This window comes from Pocillopora verrucosa, chromosome 12, assembly GCF_036669915.1.
Source record: "Pocillopora verrucosa isolate sample1 chromosome 12, ASM3666991v2, whole genome shotgun sequence".
Classification (NCBI taxonomy): domain Eukaryota; kingdom Metazoa; phylum Cnidaria; class Anthozoa; order Scleractinia; family Pocilloporidae; genus Pocillopora; species Pocillopora verrucosa.
In genome coordinates, this window is record NC_089323.1 from 16,023,098 (window position 1) to 16,049,339 (window position 26,242).

The 26,242-nt window shown below is 39.2% G+C and overlaps 4 protein-coding genes across 5 annotated transcripts; 2 read left to right on the forward strand and 2 right to left on the reverse strand.

The window, feature by feature from the left end:
• The first annotated feature begins 18 nt into the window (after positions 1-18).
• LOC131783476 (uncharacterized) lies at positions 19-6,300 on the forward strand. Its single transcript, XM_059100239.2, has 9 exons — positions 19-55; positions 458-478; positions 1,253-1,322; positions 2,241-2,320; positions 2,591-2,622; positions 3,218-3,385; positions 3,716-4,483; positions 4,927-5,260; positions 5,682-6,300. The coding sequence occupies exons 1-9, from the start codon at positions 30-32 to the stop codon at positions 6,244-6,246; spliced, it is 2,064 nt and encodes a 687-aa protein (XP_058956222.2). The 5' UTR covers positions 19-29; the 3' UTR covers positions 6,247-6,300.
• A 2,837-nt stretch (positions 6,301-9,137) lies between these two features.
• Positions 9,138-11,459, forward strand: LOC136277290 (uncharacterized). The gene has a single exon (XM_066159153.1). It carries the CDS (start codon positions 9,222-9,224, stop codon positions 11,274-11,276), a length of 2,055 nt encoding a protein of 684 aa, XP_066015250.1. The 5' UTR covers positions 9,138-9,221; the 3' UTR covers positions 11,277-11,459.
• A 322-nt stretch (positions 11,460-11,781) lies between these two features.
• On the reverse strand, positions 11,782-15,295 carry LOC131783428 (dynein light chain Tctex-type 5). 2 transcript variants are annotated; one of them, XM_059100185.2, is made up of 2 exons: positions 14,935-15,295; positions 11,782-13,003 (listed from the first exon to the last, which is right to left on the reverse strand). In XM_059100185.2, the coding sequence occupies exon 2, from the start codon at positions 12,810-12,812 to the stop codon at positions 12,270-12,272; it is 543 nt and encodes a 180-aa protein (XP_058956168.1). In that variant the 5' UTR covers positions 12,813-13,003; positions 14,935-15,295; the 3' UTR covers positions 11,782-12,269. The 2 variants fall into 2 exon arrangements, with proteins under 2 accessions (XP_058956168.1, XP_066015251.1); XM_066159154.1 differs by having other exon boundaries at positions 11,782-13,015.
• A 997-nt stretch (positions 15,296-16,292) lies between these two features.
• Positions 16,293-25,244, reverse strand: LOC131783307 (ammonium transporter Rh type B-B). The gene is made up of 9 exons (XM_059100033.2): positions 24,774-25,244; positions 21,761-21,956; positions 21,060-21,355; positions 20,320-20,498; positions 19,492-19,629; positions 18,727-18,863; positions 17,901-18,082; positions 17,365-17,438; positions 16,293-17,047 (listed from the first exon to the last, which is right to left on the reverse strand). Exons 1-9 carry the CDS (start codon positions 24,940-24,942, stop codon positions 17,009-17,011), a joined length of 1,410 nt encoding a protein of 469 aa, XP_058956016.2. The 5' UTR covers positions 24,943-25,244; the 3' UTR covers positions 16,293-17,008.
• Between the last annotated feature and the right edge of the window lie 998 nt (positions 25,245-26,242).

Here is a 26,242-nt window from a genome sequence, read left to right on the forward strand (position 1 = left end):
GGGAAGAAAGACCGCGGGAGTTTTTAAAGATGGAGACTGCATCGGCTGCTGAGAGGTACGTGTGATTGTAAAATCAACTTAGCGTCATTAACTGCTGGTCTAGAATGTATCATTTGGTCGATTACCAACTTATCTCTAACAACAGTTTTGTTAACGCTACAGTCATTAAAATCGATCGATGGCTGGCTGCAAAACTATTAATATGTTCGTTACGAAATCGCATCGATCGAGGACTTATAAACTTGGCTAATTAGTTCATAAATACAAGTCGGTATCCTGCGATTTCTCTCAGTTGGTGTTGCTATATTTTAAGTTGGCTGGTTCAATTTAGATTTAATGAAAACCCCGGAATTCTGACGGGTAGACGTCCATATTTTCGAGAAGATATTGAATTCATACAACTTACTTATCTGAAAAGGGTTTGATCACACTCACAGCCACTCTCTTTATCTTGCAGGAAGGCTAATGGATTTTGCAGGTAATATTTATGGCTTTTTTTTTGTAAATGTCAATGATTTCTCTCTCCTCTATGAACTGTATTGAGAGTGTAACTCTAAACCCTTTTACACCTCAGTATCAGTTTGCATACTCGCTGTAGTTTTTCTATACATTTCTAAAGGTGCTGACAAGGAGAATTTGTTTAACGATCTGGAGATTTTTTGTTGTTAATCATATCCCTTCATTCTTGTGGCCTTAATGTGTGATTGGGAGGTGATTCTTTTAATAGAAATATGATGCTAGTCACTCTTGGGAGTCGTGAAAATTTATTATTCAGTTGCTGTGAAATATAATTGATAGGTAAAAGTTCCTCACCCAGATTTTTGCCTAGTGGGAACGGCATTGAATTTAAGGTTTTAAAACATTCAAGTTTTTGATCATGGTTACAAATTGCTTAATTGTTTGGCTGAACTATCATAAGAAATGGAACAATGTTTACAAATGAGTTTCAAATATCTTGATAACCCAATCTATCAGCCTTTTGATGCAATCTTCTTATCAGTTAATTCTCCTCCCCCCCCTACCCCTTGTAAATTTCATTGACTGTTGTTTCCCTAGTCCTTCCATAGTCTTTTCAATTTTGTTTCTTCAGATGTTGAATGGGAGTGGTTGATTATATTGAACTATTCATGTTTGCAAAGTGTGGTCTTTGATTCAAATTACTGGCCTTACTCTCAGGTCCCAATTTCTCGTCTTCCTACAAACTGTGGGATGAACTTGAAACTTATATCTCTGGTTCCAAATTATTTGTCAGATATTACATACGTGGAGAATGCAGGGAGGGTGATAACTGCAGGTTTTCACATGACAGCAAAGATGTCCCTGTAAGTATTACATAGCTATTGGATCATTAATTATTATTCTGAATTTAATATCTGTTGTGCTTGATAAGTCAGATGCATGGACAAATTTAAACTGCTTGCACGCTCACAAGTGGAAGTTTGGTAGTGCCCCTTAGACAATAACCTTGCAGGAAAATTGTTGCTCTCATCTATGAAATCAAGATTTACTGTGCACTATTTCCTCCTGCATTTTTTCTTTTATTTTTTATATAACAGCTACTTTTCATATGTTAAGGAAAAATAGACACTTCACTTAGAAAAATTATCCACATTGACCAAACTTACCATAATGTTTTCAATGTTTGACAGCAGGCTGAAAGACAGTCAGGCTTTCATATTAACCTTTCAACCCCTAAGAGTGATTAACACCTAATTTCTCCTTACAATTTCAACCCTGAATGTTAAAAGAATTGAGGAAATGATCACCAACTAAAGAAGCTGTGGATTGTTTGGCAAATTCTCCTTGTTAGCACCTTCTGAAATTTATGGAGAACAGTATGGAGAAAATGAATACTGATGTTTGGGCATAAAGGGTTAGGTTATAATCTCCATAGAAAGTTGTTCCAATTTAAAGTCACACTTGGCTAATGGAATCATATGTGCTCCCAGGACCCTGCTGGAAAGTGAAGACAATCTTGGAAGCTTTTCCTAGAGTTCTAAGTTTTATTCTTTGGAGCTTTTCTAGCTTTCCTAGGTTTCTTTATCCGGAAGAAAATTAGATGCTGGTCACCCTTAGAGGTAAAGGGCTTAAGATGACCAAGGACAATGTGTGCTTGTACCCTGATTGCTACCCAGGGATTTTTCTTGTTATTATAACTTCCATCGTCTTTGAGCCAAAAAAGGCCTCCTTTCCAGTTATTTTTACAAGTAAAAGATTCAAAATGCTTTCTCTCTTGCAAGATATGCCACTATTACCAGGAAGGACGCTGCTTATTTGGAAAAAATTGTTGGTACAATCACCCTGATGAGCAACTTTTCATGTAAGTCAGTTTAAACTGAATGTCTAGATTTGAATGCATTGTTATTATCTCCTTTGACAGTTGAGTTTTGCAGGGAGATGCAGAGGCCTAAAAATTGGCAAATTGAACTCTGGGTTGTCAAGGGGGGAATTCAATGTTGTGCTCATTTTTTTTTTCTGTCTCCAAAGAAATTAAGATAGTACCACCAAATTGGAGAAAGGTCAGGGAAGTTTTGTAGGGAGCATTGTTGATCATCATCTCATTAATGTATATTTAATTCTTTGTTTTAAGGCCTGCTGTTTATCCAGCCATAGCTGTTATTGGTGAGTGAAAGATAACATGTCTAGATTCACCCAAATTCAGAGACCCCTGAGAATTCAAATAACCCGATTTCAGTGATGTCTTCAACGACCTTTGGCAACCGCACAACTTATTCCAAGGCCCTCTCTTCTTTCCACCCCTGGGGTTCCCGGAGTTGGGACAAATATAGACCCCTGGGACGATCTGGGTAACCGCGTAGCTAAAGAAGCCTAGGAACGAGGAACCAAACTCTTAATTTTGTGCCAAAGAAATCGTTTCTCTTTTGCTCAGCTGTGCTTTGTACAGACCTGTAAGAAATTTCATCACCAACCTTTTACGTTTAAACTGACTTTCCAAAGCAAGTTGCATAAAAATTTCCTGCAACCGAAAATTGTTACACGCTATAAACAATGACAAGGAATAACTGAAATTTGTGAATCAATATGGAAGGTGGAGAAAAACTGGAAATTTCGGAATGAAACACGTGGCAAGAAGTACTACTCACAACGTAACATATTGTTTCATGCAGGTTTCTTCGTAGATTGCGTTGTATCATCTTGTATACAGCATTTTAATCATTACAGAGTTGTTAGTTTAACTGAACGGTTCTCCCGTTAGAAATGGGTGCCGTTGAAGCAGGAGGCAACCTTAACCTGCTGTTGGCTGCTGCTGTCGCCGGGGTACAAACAGATGATGATGACAGCAGCAGTGATGGTGACCATGGGCGTGACCCTTTGACATTAGACGATGCTATGGAACTGTGGAACAGACTTAGAAGGAGACAAGGTCAGGAACGCGATCAATCCTTTTCAGGGCTCGATTGCCGGGGCCGGAATAAGCCTTTCAAAGTGTTTCCATACGATAAACTGTACTAAACTCCTATTTTGTGTGGTTCTAACTGATGATCTATTGGAGGAGAGACGCGTAGATAATGTCACCATTAATTTATTATGTTAAACCAGACCGATGCGCTGCACGTGATTCCTTTTTGTGGTTATTAAGAAGTTATTAAATGACTTAACATGTCAATGTGTTATTGTAGGTCCCACTCCCCTCTCTTGCAAGTAAACTCGACCACAACCAGTTCTTAGTCAGTATCTTTATAACTGTTTTCAGCTCGTGAGCAATCAAATGAAGCCGAGCAAATAGAAGAAGACAGCGATGCATCAAGTAACGACTCCAACGCGTCTATCTGCTTAGAGAAACACATCCACGAGTTCTTTCACGAAATCCGAAACCACGACTTGAGTTTATGGGACATTGAAACGGTGTATAAGCTCATCTCTAATCTAGCTGAACTGTCTATCAAAGAATTTGACGAGTATAACATCGCATTGAGCTTAATCTTGGGAGAAACTGTCCGTCATTGGCGCCCGTCTGCCAGTAATACTGCAGAATTGTTCTTGAAGATATGTGAGAAGGACGGCGCAGATCTTTCCAGTTTAATTCTTACGCTGTGTAACGCGCCAGTTAGAGTCAAATTTCTGGAGACCCACATAGCATGTATTTTGACGGTCGCGCAAAGGACTTTCACCAAGGAGTGGTCCGCAGAGGCGGTCGGGAAACTTCTTCAAGTTGTCGAAGACAATGGGTTTAATATTGATGCTACAGAGGTTTTTCATCGCATGGGAAAAGAACTAGGGGACCCTGAGTCATTAGGAAAGCTCGTTCGGGAATATCTCCTGGCAACAGGCGATAAAGATTCTTTCAATTGTAGGTGTAAGACGGCTGAATGTGAATGTACAGTTACAGTGGACGAAGGACTTGCTTACATCGTTTTCGCAGGACTGGAGAGGAAGATGAATTGGGACGACGAAAAGAAATTAGCGTTCTTCAGGAGTGCCACAGATACGTTATGGGCGCCTGATGTTTTGAACGAATTAGGTAACTTTATTGACTTTGTATGTGACTTTAAGGTGGTTTTACTAGCTTGTCAGCAGCTCTTGGTTATTAGCGCTCCAGGACTCGCTTATCATACTTCACTTCACTCTAATGCTTGTTTCCTTTCGTTTCGCACTTTTGTTGGCGTTTGTTTTGGTTGGTGATCAAATGCTTTGGTTGGTGATCAAATGCTATGCTTTGACTTGCCCTTCGTCCGAAAACTGCTACTAAATATGGCCTCTTAAGGAGTGATGGAAATGTCTGATGTTTGCTGTGAATCGTTTGGGAGAATTTGCACATAGTGTTGTTTTCGAGTTGTTTCAATTCTTTGAAAGTCAGATATTTTGTCTTGAAGTAAAGAAATTCCCCACAAACATAAAAAAACGCAATTAAATTAAATTACATGCAGTTTTTCTAAAAATTTTAAATTCCATCTTCTATACAAGGTGAACTTTTCAGTATAAAGGATCCCATGAACGTTTGCCAACCTCGAGTAGACAAACGCCTCAACTGGAATGCGAAGGAGTTTGTGAAGGCTGAAGAGCGCGCTGCTACAGAGAGACCGTACACGAAACCAAACAACCCAAGAAAATATCAGTGCAAAGGAGCAAGATGCTCAAACCAGCCCAAGAAAGGCTGCGAATTTGAAATGTGTGGACGGTGTTGTAAAAAGATCGCCGAGCCATGTTCTGTCCACGATGATGCGTTTAGTGTATTTGAGCCCCCAGTTTTTGAAAGGAATTTAAGCTTCTACATGATTGAACCCAAAGTTTTCTTCAGGTTTGTATCCAAAGGAGTTGGTTGTTCATTTGAAAGCTCAAACCATATGCTGAACAATTCAGATAAAAACTTAAACCAATCACGACTTCCTCTGCATGTCACGTGGTGTATTTGTTTTCACGTTGTACTCTCATTGGTTCCCATTTTCTTCTTTGTTTTGATTGGCCATCGTGATTGTTACTTGGCTCTTGGTTTTACAACTTAGATCGAAATATTCTCCAACTTACAACACAAGCATAGTAAGGGTAGCTAAAAAAATTATGGATCGCGTAGAGGTCCTGAAAGATTAGCAAGCACAACTTTTTAACGCACTGATTTCCTCTTCCAGCCTCATCCAACTACCTATGAGGCTCACAAATGATCGGCAGTATTATTTAATTTGATAATAATTTTTTTGCAATTGTGTGTCGAATATGTTTAGTTCTAGGGATGACCTGGATGATATCAGCGGTATTCCTACACCATTCCGAAGTATTACATTCGGTTCGGAGTTTTCTGTGCGGGATGATGACGTCATAAAAGCCGTGGACCTCTGCAAGGACAATTTAGTGGTACTAGAGCTTGGATCCTCAGACACAGGGACTGGCGTATGGTTGTCAGATGTGGCCGTGCACCACATTGCCAGCAACTGTCCCAATCTGCGCAAACTCCGTTTGGAGTCCGTCACCGGTGCTACCGATGCCGCGGTCATTGACGTCATGTATAGGTGCCCGCTAATGGAAGAACTAGAAGTCAGTGGTCATGACCGCAGTTCGGGTTCCCTGACGGATGAATGTATCAAGCGTTTGTTTGACATGAGTGTGTTGCCAAACTTGAAGGGATTGATCATCACTGATCAAATGCGCGTGCGCCATGATGTGGTGTATCGACTGCGCAGGCGTCGACCCAAGCTGAAAATCATCGCTGGCGACACTGACAGCGACAGCATGGCGCATTCTATGGTGCTTGGAATGATGGGGATGTGTTATGGGGACGGGCTATATTAACAGCAGCGATGATATTCGTTTCCTCAGGGCGGGGGTGTTGATGCAATAGCTGCGTCCACGGATGAACAGAACGAGATTTCTTAGTAAATCAAGTTTTTGTCAAGGTCTTGAATCAGAGATCCGAAAAAGTGAAAGTTATCTCCAAATGCTTTGTTTTAGTTGAAAAGCCCTGGCTTAATGCAAGCCAGTGAGATGCATCATTGTGTGACGTTTTTTTTTAGTGTAATCAGTGTTGTTTACCATGAGTTATGATTTTGAGAATTATGTTGTTGGAGTGACAAAATGATATTAGTAATTGAATGGAAAGAAAACTTCAGAATTAGTGTTTATCATACTGAACCTGTAAATTATGATCAACAAATACTGGATATGTAGTAAGAGTTCAAATAATTATAAATTTATTATTTAATTAGTATATTTGATATTATATTAGAGTGGCTTAGATTAATACTAGGGCTCAATTTAAGTACAATAAGTGTGATTTTGTCATGGAGAACTTGAAAGGACATCCACGTTAGGAATTTTCTCTCCAAAGTATTTCAATCGTGTTATATGTTTGTGTTCTGGCTGGCCCAGACAATAAAATGACCGCTGTAACCCTTTACTCATCAGTATGTATATTCTCCATACTGTTCTCTATACACTCCTAAGGTCTTGGCAAGGAGAATTTGCTTAATAATCAAGAGCTTCTTTTATTGGTGATCATTTCCTTTATTTTTGTGACCTTGATGGTTAATTCAGGGATGATATTGTAAGGAGAAATTGGATGCTAGTCACTCTTAGGTGTCAAAAGGTTTAAAGATACTTATGCCTATTGAGGAGTCCTGAGCATATAACAAAGCACCTTGTTACTTCCTGTGTGACCTATACCACAAATGCAAATGTCAAATGCACTCGTTCCCCTTTGTCATCCTTTAAACTTAGAAAATAAATCAATTGAAGGATTTACAACAAAGCCTTAAAAATTATGTTGAAAGTTTTACGTAACCAGTTTGCTTATGTAGGGGCCAGCACATATTGTCTCAGATCTGAGAGAATTTACACCTTTGATTGTTAATGTTCGCAGATAAAAGGTCATAACCATTTTTACCTGTTCCACATATTTTTCACAGTTTGCTTGCATTATTATCATCAAAACGGTGCCCTGCAGGTATTATAGGCGTTAAGAATCTAGAGTCTCTTTCTTAGTTGGAAACTGGGATAGTTGATCAGTAGCACGATCCAGGGTGGCAAAGCATGTTTACGAAAACCATATTGAGCAAAAAAATATATATTTCAAACAAAACACTTTAAAACTTATATATCCTGTTAGATATAGTTAACCTCTTTGTATTAAACCAAAAATCGTGGTAATAGAGGAAGAATTTATTTTTTTATGGATTTTAGTATTCAGAAAAGTGAGGCGAATTCTTATGTAACGCGTAACATAATCTGACAAAGCATCAAACATATTCAAAAATTTCTTACTTAAAAATTTAAAATTTCAAAATAATTTTGACTTAGAAATACACTAGAAACATAGACTTTTCAATAAAATGGTTAAAATTGGAACACTGAATTGTAATATTCGCGCTACGAAACAATTTTCTCGGCGACCGAACATGTAACGCTGTTTATACAATATTGTACTATACTTCATAGTCACCAAGATTTTGTCGCAAAAAAAGCTCAAATCAGTTTAAAAAAATACATACAATAATTCTCAGATGATTTATTTTCTGTATACAAATTTTTATTCCATTTAATTCAAAGACAGCGTAAAAAATCCAAAAAGTCTGAATCGCGAACACATAAAATGCATAGAAAATTTACCTTAAAATTATTTATCCTCATCTCCAAAAAGGTCTGTGATAGCCGCGCTTAAAATGAAATTGCTCTTCAACTAGCAGATCTGTCATTCTCAAATTCTAAACTTTCTATCGGTACCAAATGTTCACGAATCTAACTCAATTTAACATCTAAATTTATGTCTTTTTTGAATCGCGAACATATTCGATCTTGGAACAGTATTGTTTGCATTGGTGTATCAGTTTACACGCGCAAAATAGTGGCAGTTTTAGAAATCTTCGCATCTAAACTTCGCTTCTTCCTCGCTTACAACAACCTTGTACATTACATCTAGAGGGGGTATACAACAATTAATTGATATACACCCATGAACAAACGATCGTTTGAGACTGGAAATTACTAGAGAACGTGACTTCCCTAGCGTGACTTCTTCCGTCGAGAATTTACACGCTTCGCTTGCGAAATATTCAATGGAAAACAAAAAATATTCTGCTGATCAATGGAGAAAAGAAAAAGAAGAAAAAAAGCTTAAACAACAAAGGGAATACTATGAAAGAAACAAAGAAGTTCTTGCACAAAAAGCAAGAGAAAGAATGCGCTTGCTTCGAAGCAAGAAAAAAAACGCGACAGTCGCCGCAGTGAAAACACGCACATCTGCACAAAAGGCTGATGACAAAAGAGCCAACCGTGAGCGGAATGCTGCATCAGCTACCAAGAAGAAGGTTTTGAAGCAAAGAGAAAAAGAGAGGGAAGAGAAAAAGCGACAGCAAACTCGAGAAAGGGTTCGAAAACTTCGTCAGAATAGAAAAGAGTCATCATTTGCGCAACCGAAACCTGAAGTCAACATCACCACACCAGCTTTTAGTTCAAGGATGGCAAAAAAACGTGCAAAGGACAAGGTGTCCCCTGCCTTACCTCAAACCCCCGCAAAAAAGGCTGAAATTCTTCAAAACCTTGCAAGTACTCCTCGCACAAGGAAGATTCTTGAAAAAAAGAAGTTCGTGAGACCAGTTGAGGAGCAACAAAATATCGAAGCAATGGAGTGTTTAATAGAAGATTTGGCAGAAGGATTGTCCAAAGTCAAAAAAGCTAAGTCGACTGATGAAAGAGCAGCTTATAACTGTACGCGCTCTTTGGCTTTTGGATCTTCTGTCAAAAAAAACAAGCACCAAACACGGATTGCCAAGATGATGGGAGTAAAAAGAAGCCAGGTGTCCAAAGCTATCAAACATAGAGAAAGAGTTTTGAAGGGTGATGAGGCCTGCTGGTTGAGCACAAAAAGAAATGTCAGGTGTGACGCGATTAAAGAAGAAGATAAGCGTGTTATCTACGATTTTTGGACCCTACAAGCAAGTCGACCCACTGGATCCAAAAGAGACAAGATGCGGCAACGAATTGGCAAAAAGGAGTATGTGGAGCACGCAAAGCATATCCTTGAAAAGACTCAAACAGAGTGTTTCAAAGAATTCCAGGAGCTACATCCCGACATAAAAGTGAAACAACGAAGATTTGAGCAGTTGAAGCCTTTCTTTGTTACTGGAGCTAGAGAGAGAGATAGACAATCTTGCTTGTGTAGGAAGCATGTAGAATGCAAAATTGTATTTGATTCTTGCATGAAATATCGAAAATCCATACAAAATAATGAAGTTCAAGCCTTTAATTTTCTCACTGAAGCTGTGGAATCCACATTGTGTGAAAAGCCAGAAGACTCCAGCTATTCCTCTCTAGACTGCCTGACAAGGAGCTGTGACAAGTGTGGGGTGAAGAACTTCAAGACAGCAGCTGAAGAAATGTCTGAAACTGAAGTCAAGTGGAAACGATATGAATACATAACGTACAAAGATAACAATGGCGAGGAAAAAAGGAAAATCCACTTGGTCCAAAAAGAAACTCCTGTCAAAGAGATGTTTGACTATTTCCAGCAACTCCTGAAAGATTATCCCTACCATTCATTTATGGCCAAATGGCAAAAAGAACAGTTTGATCATTTAATGACAAACCTGCCTCTCAACCATATCATCTGTGTGCATGATTTTTCTGAGAATTACACTTGCAGATCACAAGATGAAATTCAATCAGAGTATTTCGATCCTGTGAAAGTCAGCATTCATGTGTCAATTGTCTATCGCCATGCTGATATTGACATTGATGGCAAAGCAAGTACAGAACAAGACCCTGTCCTCATCAAAGAGCACATCTTTGCCCTTTCAGAAGACAACACTCAAGACTACCATTTTGTACACCACACCCAAGGCCTAATACTGACGTACCTTAGGAATGAGGTCAAAGTGAAAGTAGACAAAGTTCATGAATTCACTGATGGGTGTGCTGGACAATACAAATCTAAGCACACTTTTGGTGATTTGTCATGTTCTTTGTCTGACTTTGGGTGTCAGGTGGACCGGCATTTCTTTGAAACCTCTCATGCAAAAGGAGAGCAAGATGCAGCAGGTGCTAATGTCAAACAACGTGCTACTCTTGCTGTGATTCGAAGAGAAGCATCCATCAAGTCTGCAAAGGAGCTCTATGAGTATCTGAAGGACAAGTTCTCTTTGCCATCTTCAACCAACAGCAAAACCACCTTAAACAAGAGAGTATACTTCTACATTCCACTAAATGGAGAAGGAGCTGTTGACAGAAACAGAATTGGCCGCACTTTTAAAGAGCTAAAAGGGATTAGAAAAATCCACTCTGTAAAAACAACTTCTCAGCAATGTAAGGTGAAGACAAGGCTAAGAAGCTGTATGTGCATTGGTTGTTTAACTGACATGGACTGTGAAAATGAGGAGTATGTTGATAAGTGGAGAGAGGTTGAGATGTCAAGAGAAGGAGATGTTGCAGTCACAAGGCAGAATCAAGACTCAGTCAATGTCAGTAAAACAGTCAATGCACTCACTGATCTTGTTGAAGAAGGAAGTACTGTCGCCATTGCAGCAGCTGATGACGCCATATATGATTACTACCTCTTCAAAGTTACAAGCAGTGGTGCCATAATTTTGGGTGAAGATGAAGTTGATGACTATAGTGCTGCTTATCAGAAAGGTTCCTTTGTCTTCAAGGGTAACTTTTTCCTAAGGGACAATATTATAGACATGACCTACAAGCTTGACAATAAACAAGCTATTGTGTATGCAAACACTGTCAGGACTATCTGTGGAGAACTCAAGAAATTAAATAGGCGTAGAAATGTATTATTCCAGCTTTTACCCAACCAGCATGAGGAAATTATGTCTTCTTTTTAGTTATGTAAATAAAACTGTGTTATTTCTAAACAGAATCGTGAATTTAAGCCTGCAAATGTGTAAATAGAATATATGACCACGCCTGCTATGCATTCTGGGTATTAAGTAATGAGGATAATTTAACAGATAACATCAAATATTTTCTCAAAAAGTAGTTCTTACAATAAAAGTTTATGAATAATCTATGTTTTGATGATTTTTTGGTAATTTTATGAAGTTGCTAGTTTTTCCCTAATGTTACGCATTTGTACCCCTGGATCTTGCAACTGATCAGTTATGAAATATGGCCGGTACTTTTAGAAAAATTCCACGCAGGGAGGGGTAGCCGGAGGTCCTTTTTGCAGAAGGGTACTTCACGACGTTTCTTTGCGGTTCAGTTCTTTCGGTTTTCTACCCTTCTTCCGTTAATGGCACCTCGCAAGAAGTCTTTCAGAGGATGTAAATGTAATTATTTAAGGTGTCGTGCGATTTCTCCGCCATTACCGGATGGAGAATCACACCATTTGGCAAGTGCCTTTACTCTGTAAATTCCTTGCAATCCATGAGTTTTTCGTCAACTAAAGCCTTATCTGCTAACAACTTAATAAATCGCTCGATAAAAAAGCCACATTTTTCAATAAACTGTACATTTAATGTAGGCACTTCAATTTAAGGGGGTACTTTCCTCAAGATAACAACTTTCAAGGGTCATTACAAAGTGAAATCGAAATGGGTATTTTGAAAATAACTCTATGAATAAATTACACCGAAGTATTCGTAGAAAATTTAAATTGAAACTTATAGAAGCCGAACGAGTATTCAAGTAAGATGATCCTAAACTTTAAACAAATTTTTACTTACAACCATTGTAGCGAAGTTGTGTACATTCAAATTAACCTAACTTTATCGGGTTTTAAATGATATAAACGCTTCTATTTTCTTTTGAATCTAACGATTCAATAAACAAAAAGTAAAGTTTCTTATCATTAAGTTAACGCTACCTTTTCCTTCGCTTTATTCTTGATAAATTCCATAGACTACTGCAACAGCGAATATTTCTGAATTTGTAAACACTGCATCTACCCACGAATCATGTTTTTCATCCCACAGAAAGCGGCTAGCAATTCTAACGTCTTGGCCCTTTATCTGCCCGATGCTCACACTGGAAATTATCTTGAAGCGCGTAAATCCCAGAAGCTTAACTCTCTCACAGATTGTGTGAGAAAGAGATTTGCTCAAAGCACGACATTTGATGGCATCGTACTTCACATCCTTCAACGAAGACGACAGCATTTCGTCCAGGATTTCTTTCACTTCGCCGATGTGAAATCGCTTGTCTGGCTCCATTTTGAAGGTGTTTTCAAAGGTGACTTTTTGATGAAGTGTGTGTAAATGGCTCGGTACAATGCTGGGGATGGAAACGATGCTGGATCCACGGTCTCGTTGAACTGGAAACCCAACCTCGAACAGACTTGAACGTCTGGCTCTTTGAGCCGAAACCGCGGGCTTCACCGGGACGCTTTCCGTTTCCAACGTGGAATCTCCTTTTTCAGACATCAATGCAGCACGTATCGTACAAACAGGCTTGGAAGTAAAGTGTATTGCCCCTTTGAGACCAGTCAAGTTGAGATCAAAGTGCTCTCCCTCCTTCTTGATAATTTCACGTTTCACTTCTCTTGCTGATGATTTAGTCACGTGACCTCAGAACCGCGTCATCGCTCGGGTAGTTTCCATGCTTCTGGCCGGGTCTAAGCAAGAAACTAGGAAATAATAATATTTAACTGTGGTAGTGTTTTCATCGGTGGATAAGACTTCATCTTAGGAATACGTTAGGGAGCACTTGATACCCAATGTCAGGAAGGGAACAGCTGCAAGTATTTCGGAGAAATAAAAACAAAAAAAATCTTGGTCAATTAGAGGGTGACACCGTGGAAACGGCTTGCCACCCTTAGGAGAGACGACCCTTGTATCAGCAATTCACTATCCCCTAATTATGTACCAGGTGGGTTTTGAGCTAAATTGAATACTGAAAACCCATCTTTTAAGAACATGTCATTATTTATCACCTGAGGGGGATGGGGGGTTTGTCGGAAGATTTTTGGGGGATTGCATGGGAGAACGGAGGGAGATAAGTCGTTTCAAAACAGAGTATTATTAACCCTTTCACTCCAGAAGTGATTAACACGTAACTTCTCCTCATAACATCCATACATTATCCAACAAAAAGGTAATGAGAATACTCAGACTTATCAGGGAGAAGTTGTCATCTTGATCTTACACCAAATTCTCGTAACTAATTTCCAAGGAAATGTCTAGCAGCTCGAAGGGAGAATTAAAAAATCAGATCTTGGGAGTTAAAGGCTTTAAGGGGGACTAAAGAAAATTAACTGCACATAAGGGGGATGATTAAGAATACTACCTCCCCCCCCCTTCAATTAATTGTCCATTTCCTTGGAAATCGTTTCAGGGCCTGGTAAAGAGAGCAGCGATATAGGATCGTCTCGCGTGGCACTGGTGCCCAATATCAGTTGCCTTCAACTGAAATAATCCATTTAAGATTATGTTTTTTTTAGTGGTAATCTTTTGCCAATGTTATAGGCGTTCTATTGTGTTATAGAAAATCGATGAATCATGATTAAATGTTTCTTTCTTCTCAAATTATATTCTCTCAAAGAGACTCATATTTGTGCCAACTAGTGGAACAGAGGTCTCGCCGAAGGCATTGGCACCAGCAACAAGAACTGATGGCAAAGTTTAGAAAATACTAAATGGATATTGCTGCTTTTGACAGCACTTCACTGTTGATAATGGCCACACATGCACGCTAAAAGAGGCAACGGAGAGAAATGCTCTTAAGAACGTACGTAAGATTGATATTAATTGAGAAAAAAGCGTTTGGGCAACGGCAGCGATTGTAATTTATCAATTCTGACAAGAAACAGTTCCTCTGAACACCCACTTTGATACTCGAGCGACGGAACGGAAGAAGTGTATGTTGCTATTTATATTGTAAATACAGGATTTGAGCTTAATCCGTGCCACGAAACACTCAGCAATCGTGACAGCTGAGCTAAAATATGCCTAAATGTTTATTATCCGCAGTAAATTTGTTTTGAGTAAACAGAGTTTAGACTGCCGTGCTGAAATATAGGTGAATTCGTGGTCAAAGAAAAATTATTTTGTCAGCCCCCAGGCTAAAGAGTGTTCAAAATTTAGTAAAATATTTCTCTTACAAGCACGCACTGTTCAGGTTGTCTTAATGTTGGCTGCTGGGATAAGGAAACTTTCGAAGTAATTAAGGTAATGATTTTTAAACACATGCAAAGGAAAACGTGAAGAAATAGTTGAGACTTCATTGTCAAATGTTAGTCGGTTTATCGTCGATACGCATTGGTCATACAATCGCGAGGAACGAACAGAAATTTGGCACAAAGCGTACCATCGCTATGGGTTGTTGTTTAGCGAGTCCGTAGCCACTAAGACAAAAAATATATCAGGACGTACTCTACAAAGTATAGCTAGTGAAATGATTTTTGCAGTATATAAATCTCCTGACGTATGGGAGAAGACACATGGAATTTACGAATCTGTGTTCATGCACTGTTTATAAAGTGTTTACAGTGTGATCACAAATGGGGGTGTGTGCTATGTATAGCATGCTTCAAGCAGTTTGACTAACCTGCGACGGCAGTATATGAAAATCAGCTCACTGAGGTGACAAAGGAAGATAAAACATTCATTCTTCTCTTTGCTTTCAATGTGGAAGTGGTCACGAATTATCTCAGATGTTTTCTTCGTCGTTAATGGTCCAACCTTTAGTGTGTGTTTTCGTTTCTGCTTTACGTGTGACCTCTGTCGTCAAGATAAGAAATCTGAGAAGCCTTGAGCTAATACTACAGTCGCCGTAACCCGTCGTAAACAGTTTGTCACGCAAATGTGAATAGTCCAAATACTTCCTTGTAATAATAATTAGAGGGAGACATTAGGCCTATGCCCGATTATTTAGCGTTTCTTGGAGGTCTATACTGAAGCGAAATGAGATATCGCCATAATTTCACACCAGTGCAAAGGAAAAAAATATTTAGAGTAATAACTTGACCCCTCCCCCAGTTCCACCCACGACATTCCCAATTGGCTAGGGCTGACGGCGATAAACAAATAACAAATGTTATTGAACTGTATTATATTTCATTTATCAAAGGTTGGGAATAATCCATACTGCTCTCGAGACATTTCCTGACAAGGAGAGTTTGTTTAAAATTCAAGAGCCTCTTTAGTTGGTGATCATTTCCTATATTCTCATGACCTTAATGTGTGATTTAAGGGAGATATTGTCGGGAAAAATTTGATGTTAGTCACTCTCCGGGGTTAAAGGTTAGAGAGGAAAATTATCTTAGAAAGGAAAGACTCCCAAAGGTGAAGAAAACGATTGATCTGATGAGCTACTTAATTGAAGTTTTCAAAAATGGGATTGCTTTAAGCCATTCTCGTCCTGAAGTCAAACCTTGAGATTAAGCGATCTTTCAAAATGTGCTTACGCAATTAACATACATGTCATTCGTCGTTGGAAAGTCCCATCCATGTCCTTTGTAAACAAACTTGTATGGATCGACGTGGATCGCTTTATCTTTCTGATCCCGCCTAGTTAAGTATCATCTGTGGCTGGCTCAAAGATTGACAGTGGGCAAAGTATGTGTAAAGAGAAACTTTTTTGACCTCCGCGGTCGTTGTTTGCGGTCGTTGTTTGCGGTCGTTGTTTGCTCTACGCAACACGGAGAGAGAGAGAGAGAGAGAGAGAGAGAGAGAGAGAGAGAGAGAGAGAGAGAGAGGGAGAGAGAGAGAGAGAGAGAGAGAGAGGGAGAGGGAGAGAGAGAGAGAGAGGGAGAGAGAGAGAGCGTGTGTTATGAAACCAACAGGGAGGGGTGGGGGGGGGGGGGTTATTACGTGACGAGACCGAACTACGGCTGAGAGAGATTCTATAGTTTCCCTTGAATGCGTATTGGACGAATATACGAAGGTAACGAAATTTGAGCAAAATCAGTTTTATTACCTCTGATTTAAAGACTAATAAAAACTATACAGGCTTTTGGAAAATAAGTGATGAAGCCTATCATAATTTCAGTTTATCTCAAAAGTTATGCGTTTTATGATAATTTTTTTTGTTTACGAAAAACTAAAAATGATATTTTTACTCTTTCATGCATCTTAAACGTCCTTGTAATCACATTTTTATCAAATTTGATTAGAATCTTTAAAGATGGCTTGAAATGCATACTTCCGTAAACTAAATAACTGATTCCTGCTTATACCTATTCACTCGCTACTTTGCAGGCTGAAATATAAATCTGCCATCGCAGACAGATAAATCCAGTGCAGATCAACTATAGATAAAAAACAGCTACATCATAAAAAGAACACTTTTCAAATATATACATATCAGCCATTGTCAAAAGAGGACTTGGGATCGTCCTTAATTTCCACTAAGGCAACACAGCGGTCAAACGCCTGCTCATGCGCTAACGTTCACGCGGCGCGTTATCGTGTTTTAACGCTATCAAGCCAAGGCACTTTATAGGACTTAAAGATAATCACTTAGACTAGTTAGTCAAGGTATCTGGAAAAGTTTTACATTTTTGATAAAGCTTAAAAAAAAAGGGGGCGAATCAACAGATAACACGAGATCTTGTGGAGAGGATCGCGGTTGCACCAAAATAACCACGGGAGAAAACTGGCCCAAAATCCCTTCTTGCTTGTTAAACTTTAGATACTGCTTCCGCTTCGCCATCTGGGATCTAGCGACAAACGAAAAATTAAACCTTATTTAAGTACTCACTGGTTACCAGAGATGTCGTTCCCCTAATTCATTGCGAGCGGGAATAGAAAACTTTATTTCCTGCCCTCAGTGGCGTAAGGGAAAGTGTAACCCACGCTTCCCACCGTAAGGGAATAGGGGATCGTCCTATCGAGATACGAATTTACTACATGCGCAAAGAGCTCTCAAGAACTGCACCTGCAGCTCGTGCACATGGATTTTCGAAAAGGGTCTGGGTCGAGCCTCCTTCCGATGTCCCCCTTCTATTCCATTTACAGCATTCATCGGTCATCTTACCTCCCAGTAATCACCGTCATCATACATTTGTTCCTGAGTTGGTGTGTCGCAGAACGACCCATTCACAATCATACCTAAAGAGATATGAAACGAAACTAATCACGAAACGCGCACTCCTTTATCGATTGATAACACTGTTATTGAACCAGGTCAGCGTAAAATGTCATTAATTGTCAGTATCTCGCCGCTGACGAATAGCGATATTCTGCTTAATCTTGTCCCACACTTCATTTTTTGTTGTTGTTCAAAAATCATTATCCATAAGATAAGTTTTTTTTTCACTGTCGGCAGCTTTCTAAGATATGGGAATAAGTCAAAATTCTTATCACAAATAGGTCTATGCATTCTAATAAGCCCCTACTGTTTATTTTATATCTTCCTTGGGAAACTACGAAGTCGCCTGAAGATGTATATTGAAATCATGAGGTTTCAGAGAGATGGAGTATAAAAAACGCGGGTGTTTCATTTCCTTTGTGTAACATAGCTAAAACTACATTCAATAATAATTCCTTGTTACGGTATAATAGTTTTATTACCAGTTACAATTCCGCCGATGATAGCAACACCAATTGTGGCCACGAGACCAGCGATCTGGTAACCAGCCTGAACAGAGGCTGTGCGTTGATCTCCCACGTTAAACTTTACACCCATATTCCTCATCTCCCAGTATTCAGTGGTGTTCATCTTCGGCGCACGCGCACTCCACACACTAAATAGACTTAAAATTGGAAAAATACGAGTCAGTTGTTTGCAGCTAGCACGGATCGTTTGCTGCTGAATCAGTTCTATAACAAAAGTCGCATTTTCTCGGTTGGTTGTTTTGACCCTTTCTACATCAACATTTGCAGTCATATTCCGCATACTGTTCTCTTTACATTCCTTATGATCCTGGCAAGGAGAATGTGGCGACCATTTCATGAGCTTCTTAAATTTGTGATCATAGTCTTCATTCTCATGACCTTTACATTTGATTCAAGAGAGACACTATTGGGAGAAATAAGAAGCCAGACAATTCAATGACTATCACGACGGTGACTTCTTATTATGCATTGGAGACTGGTCAAGAAACGCGAAGATATGATATTTTTATCATGCCCCTTTAATTACGCGGAGAAAATAAGAAATTCCCTCCCTGGCGAGGTCTGGTAGAATGAAAAAAAAAGCCACTTTTTCTTTCTTTTTTAAGGTACGCACGCTTTCTAGTTCCTGTCAGGATGCGCAGTGGACGTTTATGGATCACCTTAATGTAATCAATGTCGACCACGAAGCTTTTCTCTATCGCGCACGACCGATAACGAGCAGGAGCACCCTTTAGGTCATGCGCATTAACGTTGAGATGTTCAAAATTCTAAGATAACGTACCCATCGTATCCGTATGTCTGAAAATCAGCACTAGCCGAGACGATAGCGCCCGCAATGCCACCAAAGATTCCCGGCATTCCATGCAAGTTGTTCACACCGCAGGTGTCATGGATTTTAGTAAAACTCGTCAATAATGGCTAGAGATTGAATAAAGACATTAGAAAATAACTATGTTTTGCCCTTAGCACTCAGAAGAATATAACCTGCAGTTTATTTATTAGCACTCATATCAATATGCATATTCTCCTTACTGCTAGCCGTACGTTTACTGTGGCACCGACTTGGAGACTGTTTTAAAAAATTGCAGGGATTTCTTAGTTGGCGATCATTTCTTTCATTTCATGACCTAAATGTTTTATTCAGCCGTGATACTGAAAGGGGAAATTAGGTCTCAGTTACTCTTAAGGGTTAATGGATTAATTTAACATTGCGCGTCGGTATCGGAAAATCTGCAGAATTCTCCGAAAGATTTTTCCTCCACAATCAGCATGAAAATGAAATCTGATTTTAATCTTCGAGATTTTGAAATTTCATCTGGGGGAAATTCGAGTTAGTATGGAATAAAGCCAAATACATAACGTCACTAGCAGCAGAAACAAAAATAGAAACGTCGGTTAGCACGAGCACATTGTTTTCTTTGTAATTTCTGATTTGCGCGATTTTCTTTGTAATTCAGTTTTCTTGATTTGCGCGGTTATGTTTTGACCTTCCAAAAACGCTTAGAGATAATCAAGATACAACACAAAACAACCTGTTTTTGCTCACACTAATGTATACGTATCCCACAGTGCTCAATGCTCCGGCACAAGAACCAATCAGAAGAGCTCCAAAAGGATTGATTGCCATGTTGGACACTGTTCCCACAGCAACGCCACCAGCAAGTGTTGCGTTTTGAACATGAACCTTAAACGTAGAGAAAGCTGTGATTAGATTCGGTGATAGCAATGAACAATTTTCAATTGAGTGTCGAAAGTAATCCGGGGTTGTTTTGGTTTTGCTCTACTTTGCTGTGTGATTGGTCCTGGAAACTCATACTACTCTCTCAGCCAATCAGATGCAAACTATGACCAATCACGACTTGGTCTGGTCGCCAGCGTTTTCCCGCGCTTTAGGCAATTTAGTTGGTTTTATTTCTATTTCCCATTGGGTTGTTTTGGTTTTGCTTTACTTCGCTCTGTGGTTGGTCCAGAAAACTCGTACCACTCTCTCAGCCAATTAGATACCAGTTGCCAGCGTTCTCCCACGCTTTAGGCAGTTTGGTTGGTTTTTTATCTTCCATTGGCTGTTAAAACTGTTCTCTGTTCCTCTGAACGGCCACCGCGACTACTTTGATTTTAAGGGTTTTTAATTTCAATTCAACTGGCCTTTCACGCCAAAATCACGGTAATCAGGAATAACTTAACACAGTGATGGCGCATTCTCTTGAAATATTCATCGACATCACCATATCGAAGTACTAGCGCTTGATTTGCGTCTTTTTAAAGTCCCCGTTTATCTCACTGAAATATTTTGCAATCATGTACAGTCAAAAGAAGAATCAAGAGGAAGACAAATTTTTCTCAGTTTGCATCAAAATCACAATAGTTTCTTCACCATGCTAAGCCTCCATTTTCCTCCACTTCTCTGAAACATGGGCGACAAAACGAATGTGGTGACGCAAGCAGCGGTCAGGGAGAAATATGTGTTGATAATAGAACGTTGCTGAGCAACGTAATCCGGAGGCAGCAGAGCAGCGTTGAAACTGGGCCAGAACAACCACAGGAATACAGTACCTGAAAATGATTTTAAAATGCATCAGAATGTATGATGTAGTGATATAGAATACCTAAGTTTCAGAACCAAAGTGGGGGTTGTGGCACAAACTGAAATGTATCGAATGGCAGTTATGTCTCTCATAATAACAATAACGGTGATTTGAAGTCCTGATGTTACTCTTATTGATACTATCGATATTTTTGAAACAGCTTTCGTTTTCTCCACCAGATATCATAAGTCTCCTTCACAGCTAATCTTTGTGATGTGACGCAGCGCTTCTCTCAAACGTTTCGTTTCATCACACAGCACGGCTGCGAAGAATACTGATCATACACAGCATGTCAGATTTGTAACTATGTATCTGTCGTGCGTGGTCGCGCAATTCGTTTCTTGAAACATTGCGTGACTTCTATAAGACCAACTAGATATTTATGCATCAAGCAATCTTTCACGCAATTTCGTGACTCGGGAATCATGTAATGTTGGGGATCTTTTGACACTGACTATCGAGGCACGTAATTACACTAATACGCTAGTGAAAGTGCGGATGAAAACACTAGACAACCTCAAAATCTTACCAATCATGGCAAAAATATCTGATTGATAATCGGATGCTTCTTTTGGACTGTCCAACGAATCCTCATTGTATAACACTCGTGACAAAGCCAAGCCGAAATACGCGCCAAAGGTGTGAATGACTATGGACCCCCCTGCGTCTGCGTACTTCAGATATTTGACAGCAATCAAATTATTGACTCCGTAGAACACAACTTCCATGATACCGATGACCAGCAGTTGCAGGCGGCTCACTTTTCCTAGAACCGCTCCGAAAGTGATGAGAACTGCAGCGGCAGCAAACTCTGCGCCAATTAAACTACGTGGAATAAGAGAAAGAGGAGGCATGAGTCGAGTTAAATACACTTCCTTCGAGTCTAAATTAGAGTCTAAATACAGGAAGCACTGAAGCAGAGAATGTTGTTCCTTCACAAAGCTTCATCTAAAGCGTGACTAGCCTTACAATATCACCACTGAACCAAGCATAAAGGAAATGTTCACCAGTTTAAGAAGCTCTTGATTGTTAAACAAATTCTCCTTGTCAGCGCCTCAGAAAATGTATAGAGCACGGTATGGAGAATATGCATGCTGATGTCGAGGTGTAAGGAGTTAATTCTTACTCCCTCTCACGATATCAGACCTGACATATTGCTTAATATTTTCTCTTAAAAGTTAGTTTTACCAATAGTTTGAAAGCGTGAAAGACGAAGATGTCTTAACTTACGTTTGCATGCTAACTTTGATGTTATCGTTCCCGTCCAAACAGATCTGGTTAAAGAAACCATTTATAATTGTACTCCACTGAGCGACGAGGGCAGCAATAAAGAAATTGTATCCCACAGAACCATATCCATACTTCTTCAGGAAGGTCATCAGAAAACCAAACCCGATGTAGATCATAACATGGACATCTTGAAATACTGTGAAAGAAAACAGAAGTTAAGTTACATTTCTGAACAGGATTCCATTTAATTGGCTTCTTACAGGGGTCAAGATTGTATGTCTAGAGATTTCAGCTAATTCATGTGAGATTGGTCATTATTTATAGCCGGAGGATGGGGGGGAAGGGGGGAGCCGGAGTTAGAGGATTTTGATTTTGTCATGATAAAACTTTCCTGATCCTCCCATAGGGCTCTGTAATATTTATATCATCTTCTCTTCCCGCCCCCCCCCCCCCACCCCCCCGCCCCCCTTACTGATACTTAAAAGGTAGTCTATTTTCTATATTCCCCCATTAATCGAACCTCGGAATGAGGAATCGAACCTCGGAATGAGGAATCGAACCTCGGAATGAGGAATCGAACCTCGGAATGAGGAATCGAACCTCGGAATGAGGAATCGAACCTCGGAATGAAGAATCGAACCTCGGAAAATAACATTTCAAATCGTGTTATTCTAAAATCAAGCGTAAAAAAAATTGTCTGGCTTCAGCTCCACTCCCAGATCAAATTAACATCAATAAAAAAAAAGAAAAGCGAGAAAAATGTTTTCGTTATGAAAGCTCTGCTTACATTATTACCCTGTTGGCGACGACTGATTCCCGTCCTTTCCCTCTGAAAGCTAGGTACCCCCCCCCAAAAAAAAATCCACCCCATTGCCCGCCCCCCCCCAGCGATATATCATGAATGGTCCCTAAACGTACTTTAACTTCATCAATCACCCTACCCTCCCTCGGCAACTGAAGCATATAAAGAGCGATTTTACTAGTACTTCTATCATTATCGTTTTTATTGTTTTTTTTTTTTCAGTCCAACCGGGTCAAATGAATGTTGTATATGACGACTTTTTATGTGAATAACCGACCACCCAAGAGTATAAACCAAATACCCTGCAGAGTGCGTTTTCAATAAGTGCCGCAAATCCAACTTCAAAGTATTTACATCAGCCAATCAGATGACAGGTAAACATCACAAGTGAACTAAGAGTAAAGACACGTAACCTAGCGAAAGCGCGGTAAAACACGAGTGAGCAATCGTTTTGGAGCGCTTTTTGAATAATTATTGTAAAACTACACTTAATTAGAGCGACAAATCAGAGAGAGAAATAGTCATGATGAGAAACTGAGAACTCATGTCGAAAAAAAGCAAACTGTTTCAGCGCGGAAAAACACGGTAGATTAAAGAGGTTTAAATTTTGCATCTGATTAGTTGATCGCATGAAGAGCTCGTTTCTTTGTCAATCATAGTTGATGAATGGGGAGTGTAAGACCAAAGTTCAAACGAAGAACATGTTGATTGAAGAATAAGATTGCATTTCTCACAAGCATTTCACGAGCAACTCGATTGTTTACCGACCCTAACAATGCCAGAATTCCCGTTCAGTATTAAATATTAAAGCAACGTCGAAATAGGAAAGCGAAAACCCTTTACGTCGGGGTTTCTGCTCTCGGATTATGCAAAATTTTAGCGACATCACATTGTTGTTTTGCGTATGAAGGCTATGAAAAGTTCAAAGCTTTGAAACAAGTGTGACGCCCAATGGTTTAGGTTACTTATCCTTCTAACTCCCGTGAGTGACCAAGACAGAATTTCTCCTGACGATATTATTACAATACCTTGCAGACAAGTGATGAGAATTTAGAAAAATATCAAGGGAATTATTGGTTGATCCAGTACCGATTTCTCCGAACTACCACCTTAAGAGTTGTATCGCAGACAGCAAGGGGAATTTCTAATGATATCTTGGGAGTGAAAAAGTAAAAAATTTCTCGATGTGTTTATTTGTTTTGGGGGTTTTCCCAAAATGAGCTTTGAATATGTCATGAGATGAACGTGACCGGGCTGTTACGTAAATCGTGTTCCTGTGAAAATCTCATGACCAAGGAAAGTTAGATGGAACGAGATAACATTTTTTTAGATTCCATCATTTCCTTCCTACTAATATCCATTGGCAAGGCAGAAGTCTTCTCTGATTAAACAACGGTGAAGTTCATTTCTAGGTTATGGCTGATCCTCACGTGACGTGACGAAGCTTACAATATGACCTGTGCCACACGCTCTGAGGGTTCCTGCCTTATTTGGAAAAAGTCACGTCGTCTTTTTTCATTCATATAGTGCTTACCCAAACGCAACCACTTTGATGCTCTAAATTTTTTCAAAATAGCTCCCTTTTTGCGCTCTCTTCTGTTTCTTTGTTCTTCTACGATTTCGTACCGATATTAAGCAATTTCACAAAACCTGATGACTTGTTTTAGTCTGTTTGTTTACGTGTCACGACTTAAGTGATTTTAGGATACTCGTGACAGTGAAATGAAACGTCTCTACACCTCATTGCATGTAAATATAATTTTTTGGCGCGATTCCCAGAGATAAACTTTTGAACTGATTAACAAGAGACGTCACTTGTACTTTTAAGTGCTTTTTAATCAAGAATTGAAATCGTTCTAGGTCTGAACTTTTTGAAACCAACTTCAAAACGTTGAGAAAGATGTTTATTTTGTCTTGTCACGAATGTTGGGCAGAGAAAAACTCTGAGTACCCCGAAATTGAACCTCAGAAATAACACTTCAAAACGTGTTATTCTAAAATGAAGCGTAAATAAAATTTTGTCTAGATTCAGCTGCACTCCTAAATCAAATTAACAACAACAACAAAAAGAAAACAACGAAAAATGTTTTCGTTATGAAAGCTATGTTTACATCGGATCGTCTAAGTTCTACTTACTGATTCGTGATGTTTCAAGTCAAGAAATTGTTTTATCTTCATGTCAAGAGAAAGATAAGTGAAAATGGCACTTACATGGATAATATGTACGAACATCATTCTCCTTAGACCCTTCAGAAGTAAAGTTAGAGGTGCTGTGTTTAATAGACGGAGTAGCGTCGTCGCCATATCTCACCAGAACGGAGAACGACACCAGAAGTAGAGTTTGGAAGAGACCACTGATGAGAGAAAATTTGAAGCCCATGTTAGCTCCAGGCGTACAGCTCTGTTCTGTAGGACTATTACGAAGAGACTGATAGAGTGGTGCGACTTAAGGCAGGTCTAAATCTGTACAAAGTTCTACAGTGGAATGAAATATTTTTTGGCGACTAATTCCAGTTCCGATCCAGGGTTAAATAGTCTCCATTAGCCCCTCAGGTACAGAGCACGTGAAGATTGTTGCTCTTCAGAAGGGGTGTCGTCTCACTCCTCTCAGACAAAGAGGATTCAGAGCTAGGAATAGTTTTGGGCCTAAAGGTTAATTTCCACACAAAACCATTAGTGGTATAAGAAAGATTTCATTGGTATTACTCGTTTTTTCTTTCACAAATTGTCAGTCATCGTTTAAGCTCTGAAAATTGGACTAAAAAACCTTGTTAATCTTTGAAATTAGATGAATTTATTTCTAAAGTGCGTGGAAAGCTTGTAATACGTACCCGAACAAACCTGTTTTTTTTTATGTCCAGCACGTCACGATGGACCTTAGACCTTGGAACTTGAGTCCTCCTCTCTTGGGTACCCAAATAGATTCCTCGTCCTATGGGTACCCCTGTGAGCTCCTTCAAACATGATCCGTGTGAGTGACAATGCTGTATATACAATATCGTTATAAGAATATACAAGAATTGGATATTTTTGTCTATGTATGTTTCGCTCTTGTGACAGGCCTCTAAGAAATATTGATTATTTAACAATTGATGTCCCTTTTAGTCGTACAGAAACTTTAAAGAATTCTTTTTTTTACTCGGGTTTGTTGCGCATGGAACGAATTATCTCTCAGCATTAGGGAATCTAACTAACACCTTACCACTCTTTCGCAAGAAATTGTTTATTAATTTTTATGATAAGTTCAGTGCCATTTTTTTAATCGTAATTATTTTATTTCTATTTTGAGCTTAAAGCATTTTTTAACACTGATTTTTTAACTTAGTAAATCAACAAGGCAGTTTATTTTAAGGGATCTTAAGCTGTCCTCAAATTGATTGAATTGACGGGCTCAATTTAATTAATTTGGAATTTGTATTAAAGATTAAAGATATAAGTTTAAAGAGCAAATTGCTCTTTACCTCTCCTCTGTCACAAGATATTTCATGTGACTTTTCACCTTTTTATTTTATAGAAACGTTACATGAAAATTCAATATGCTCACGGAAGTCCGTCAACGGGTAATTATTGGAAAAACCGTTAATTAAATTGACCTTTTTCTCTGAGGTTGTCTTCTGTTGCCTAATGTCACAAATCCATTTTTTTTGCGCTTTTTTGAAAAATAACAGTTATGATGAATC

Bases quoted from the DNA above. Each gene is read 5' to 3' on its own strand.
- LOC136277290 (XM_066159153.1), top strand. From the start codon at position 9,222: ATGATGGGAGTAAAAAGAAGCCAGGTGTCCAAAGCTATCAAACATAGA.
- LOC131783476 (XM_059100239.2), top strand. From the start codon at position 30: ATGGAGACTGCATCGGCTGCTGAGAG. The intron at 2,623-3,217 runs GTGAGTGAAAGA...TTCTCCCGTTAG, and splicing joins TCCAGCCATAGCTGTTATTG to AAATGGGTGCCGTTGAAGCA. The intron at 4,484-4,926 runs GTAACTTTATTG...CTTCTATACAAG, and splicing joins TGATGTTTTGAACGAATTAG to GTGAACTTTTCAGTATAAAG.
- LOC131783428 (XM_059100185.2), bottom strand. From the start codon at position 12,812: ATGTCTGAAAAAGGAGATTCCACGTTGGAAACGGAAAGCGTCCCGGTG.
- LOC131783307 (XM_059100033.2), bottom strand. From the start codon at position 24,942: ATGGGCTTCAAATTTTCTCTCATCAGTGGTCTCTTCCAAACTCTACTT. The intron at 20,499-21,059 runs GTAAGATTTTGA...AATCATTTTCAG, and splicing joins AGATATTTTTGCCATGATTG to GTACTGTATTCCTGTGGTTG. The intron at 17,048-17,364 runs GTAAGATGACCG...GTTTGTCGCTAG, and splicing joins ATGACGGTGATTACTGGGAG to ATCCCAGATGGCGAAGCGGA.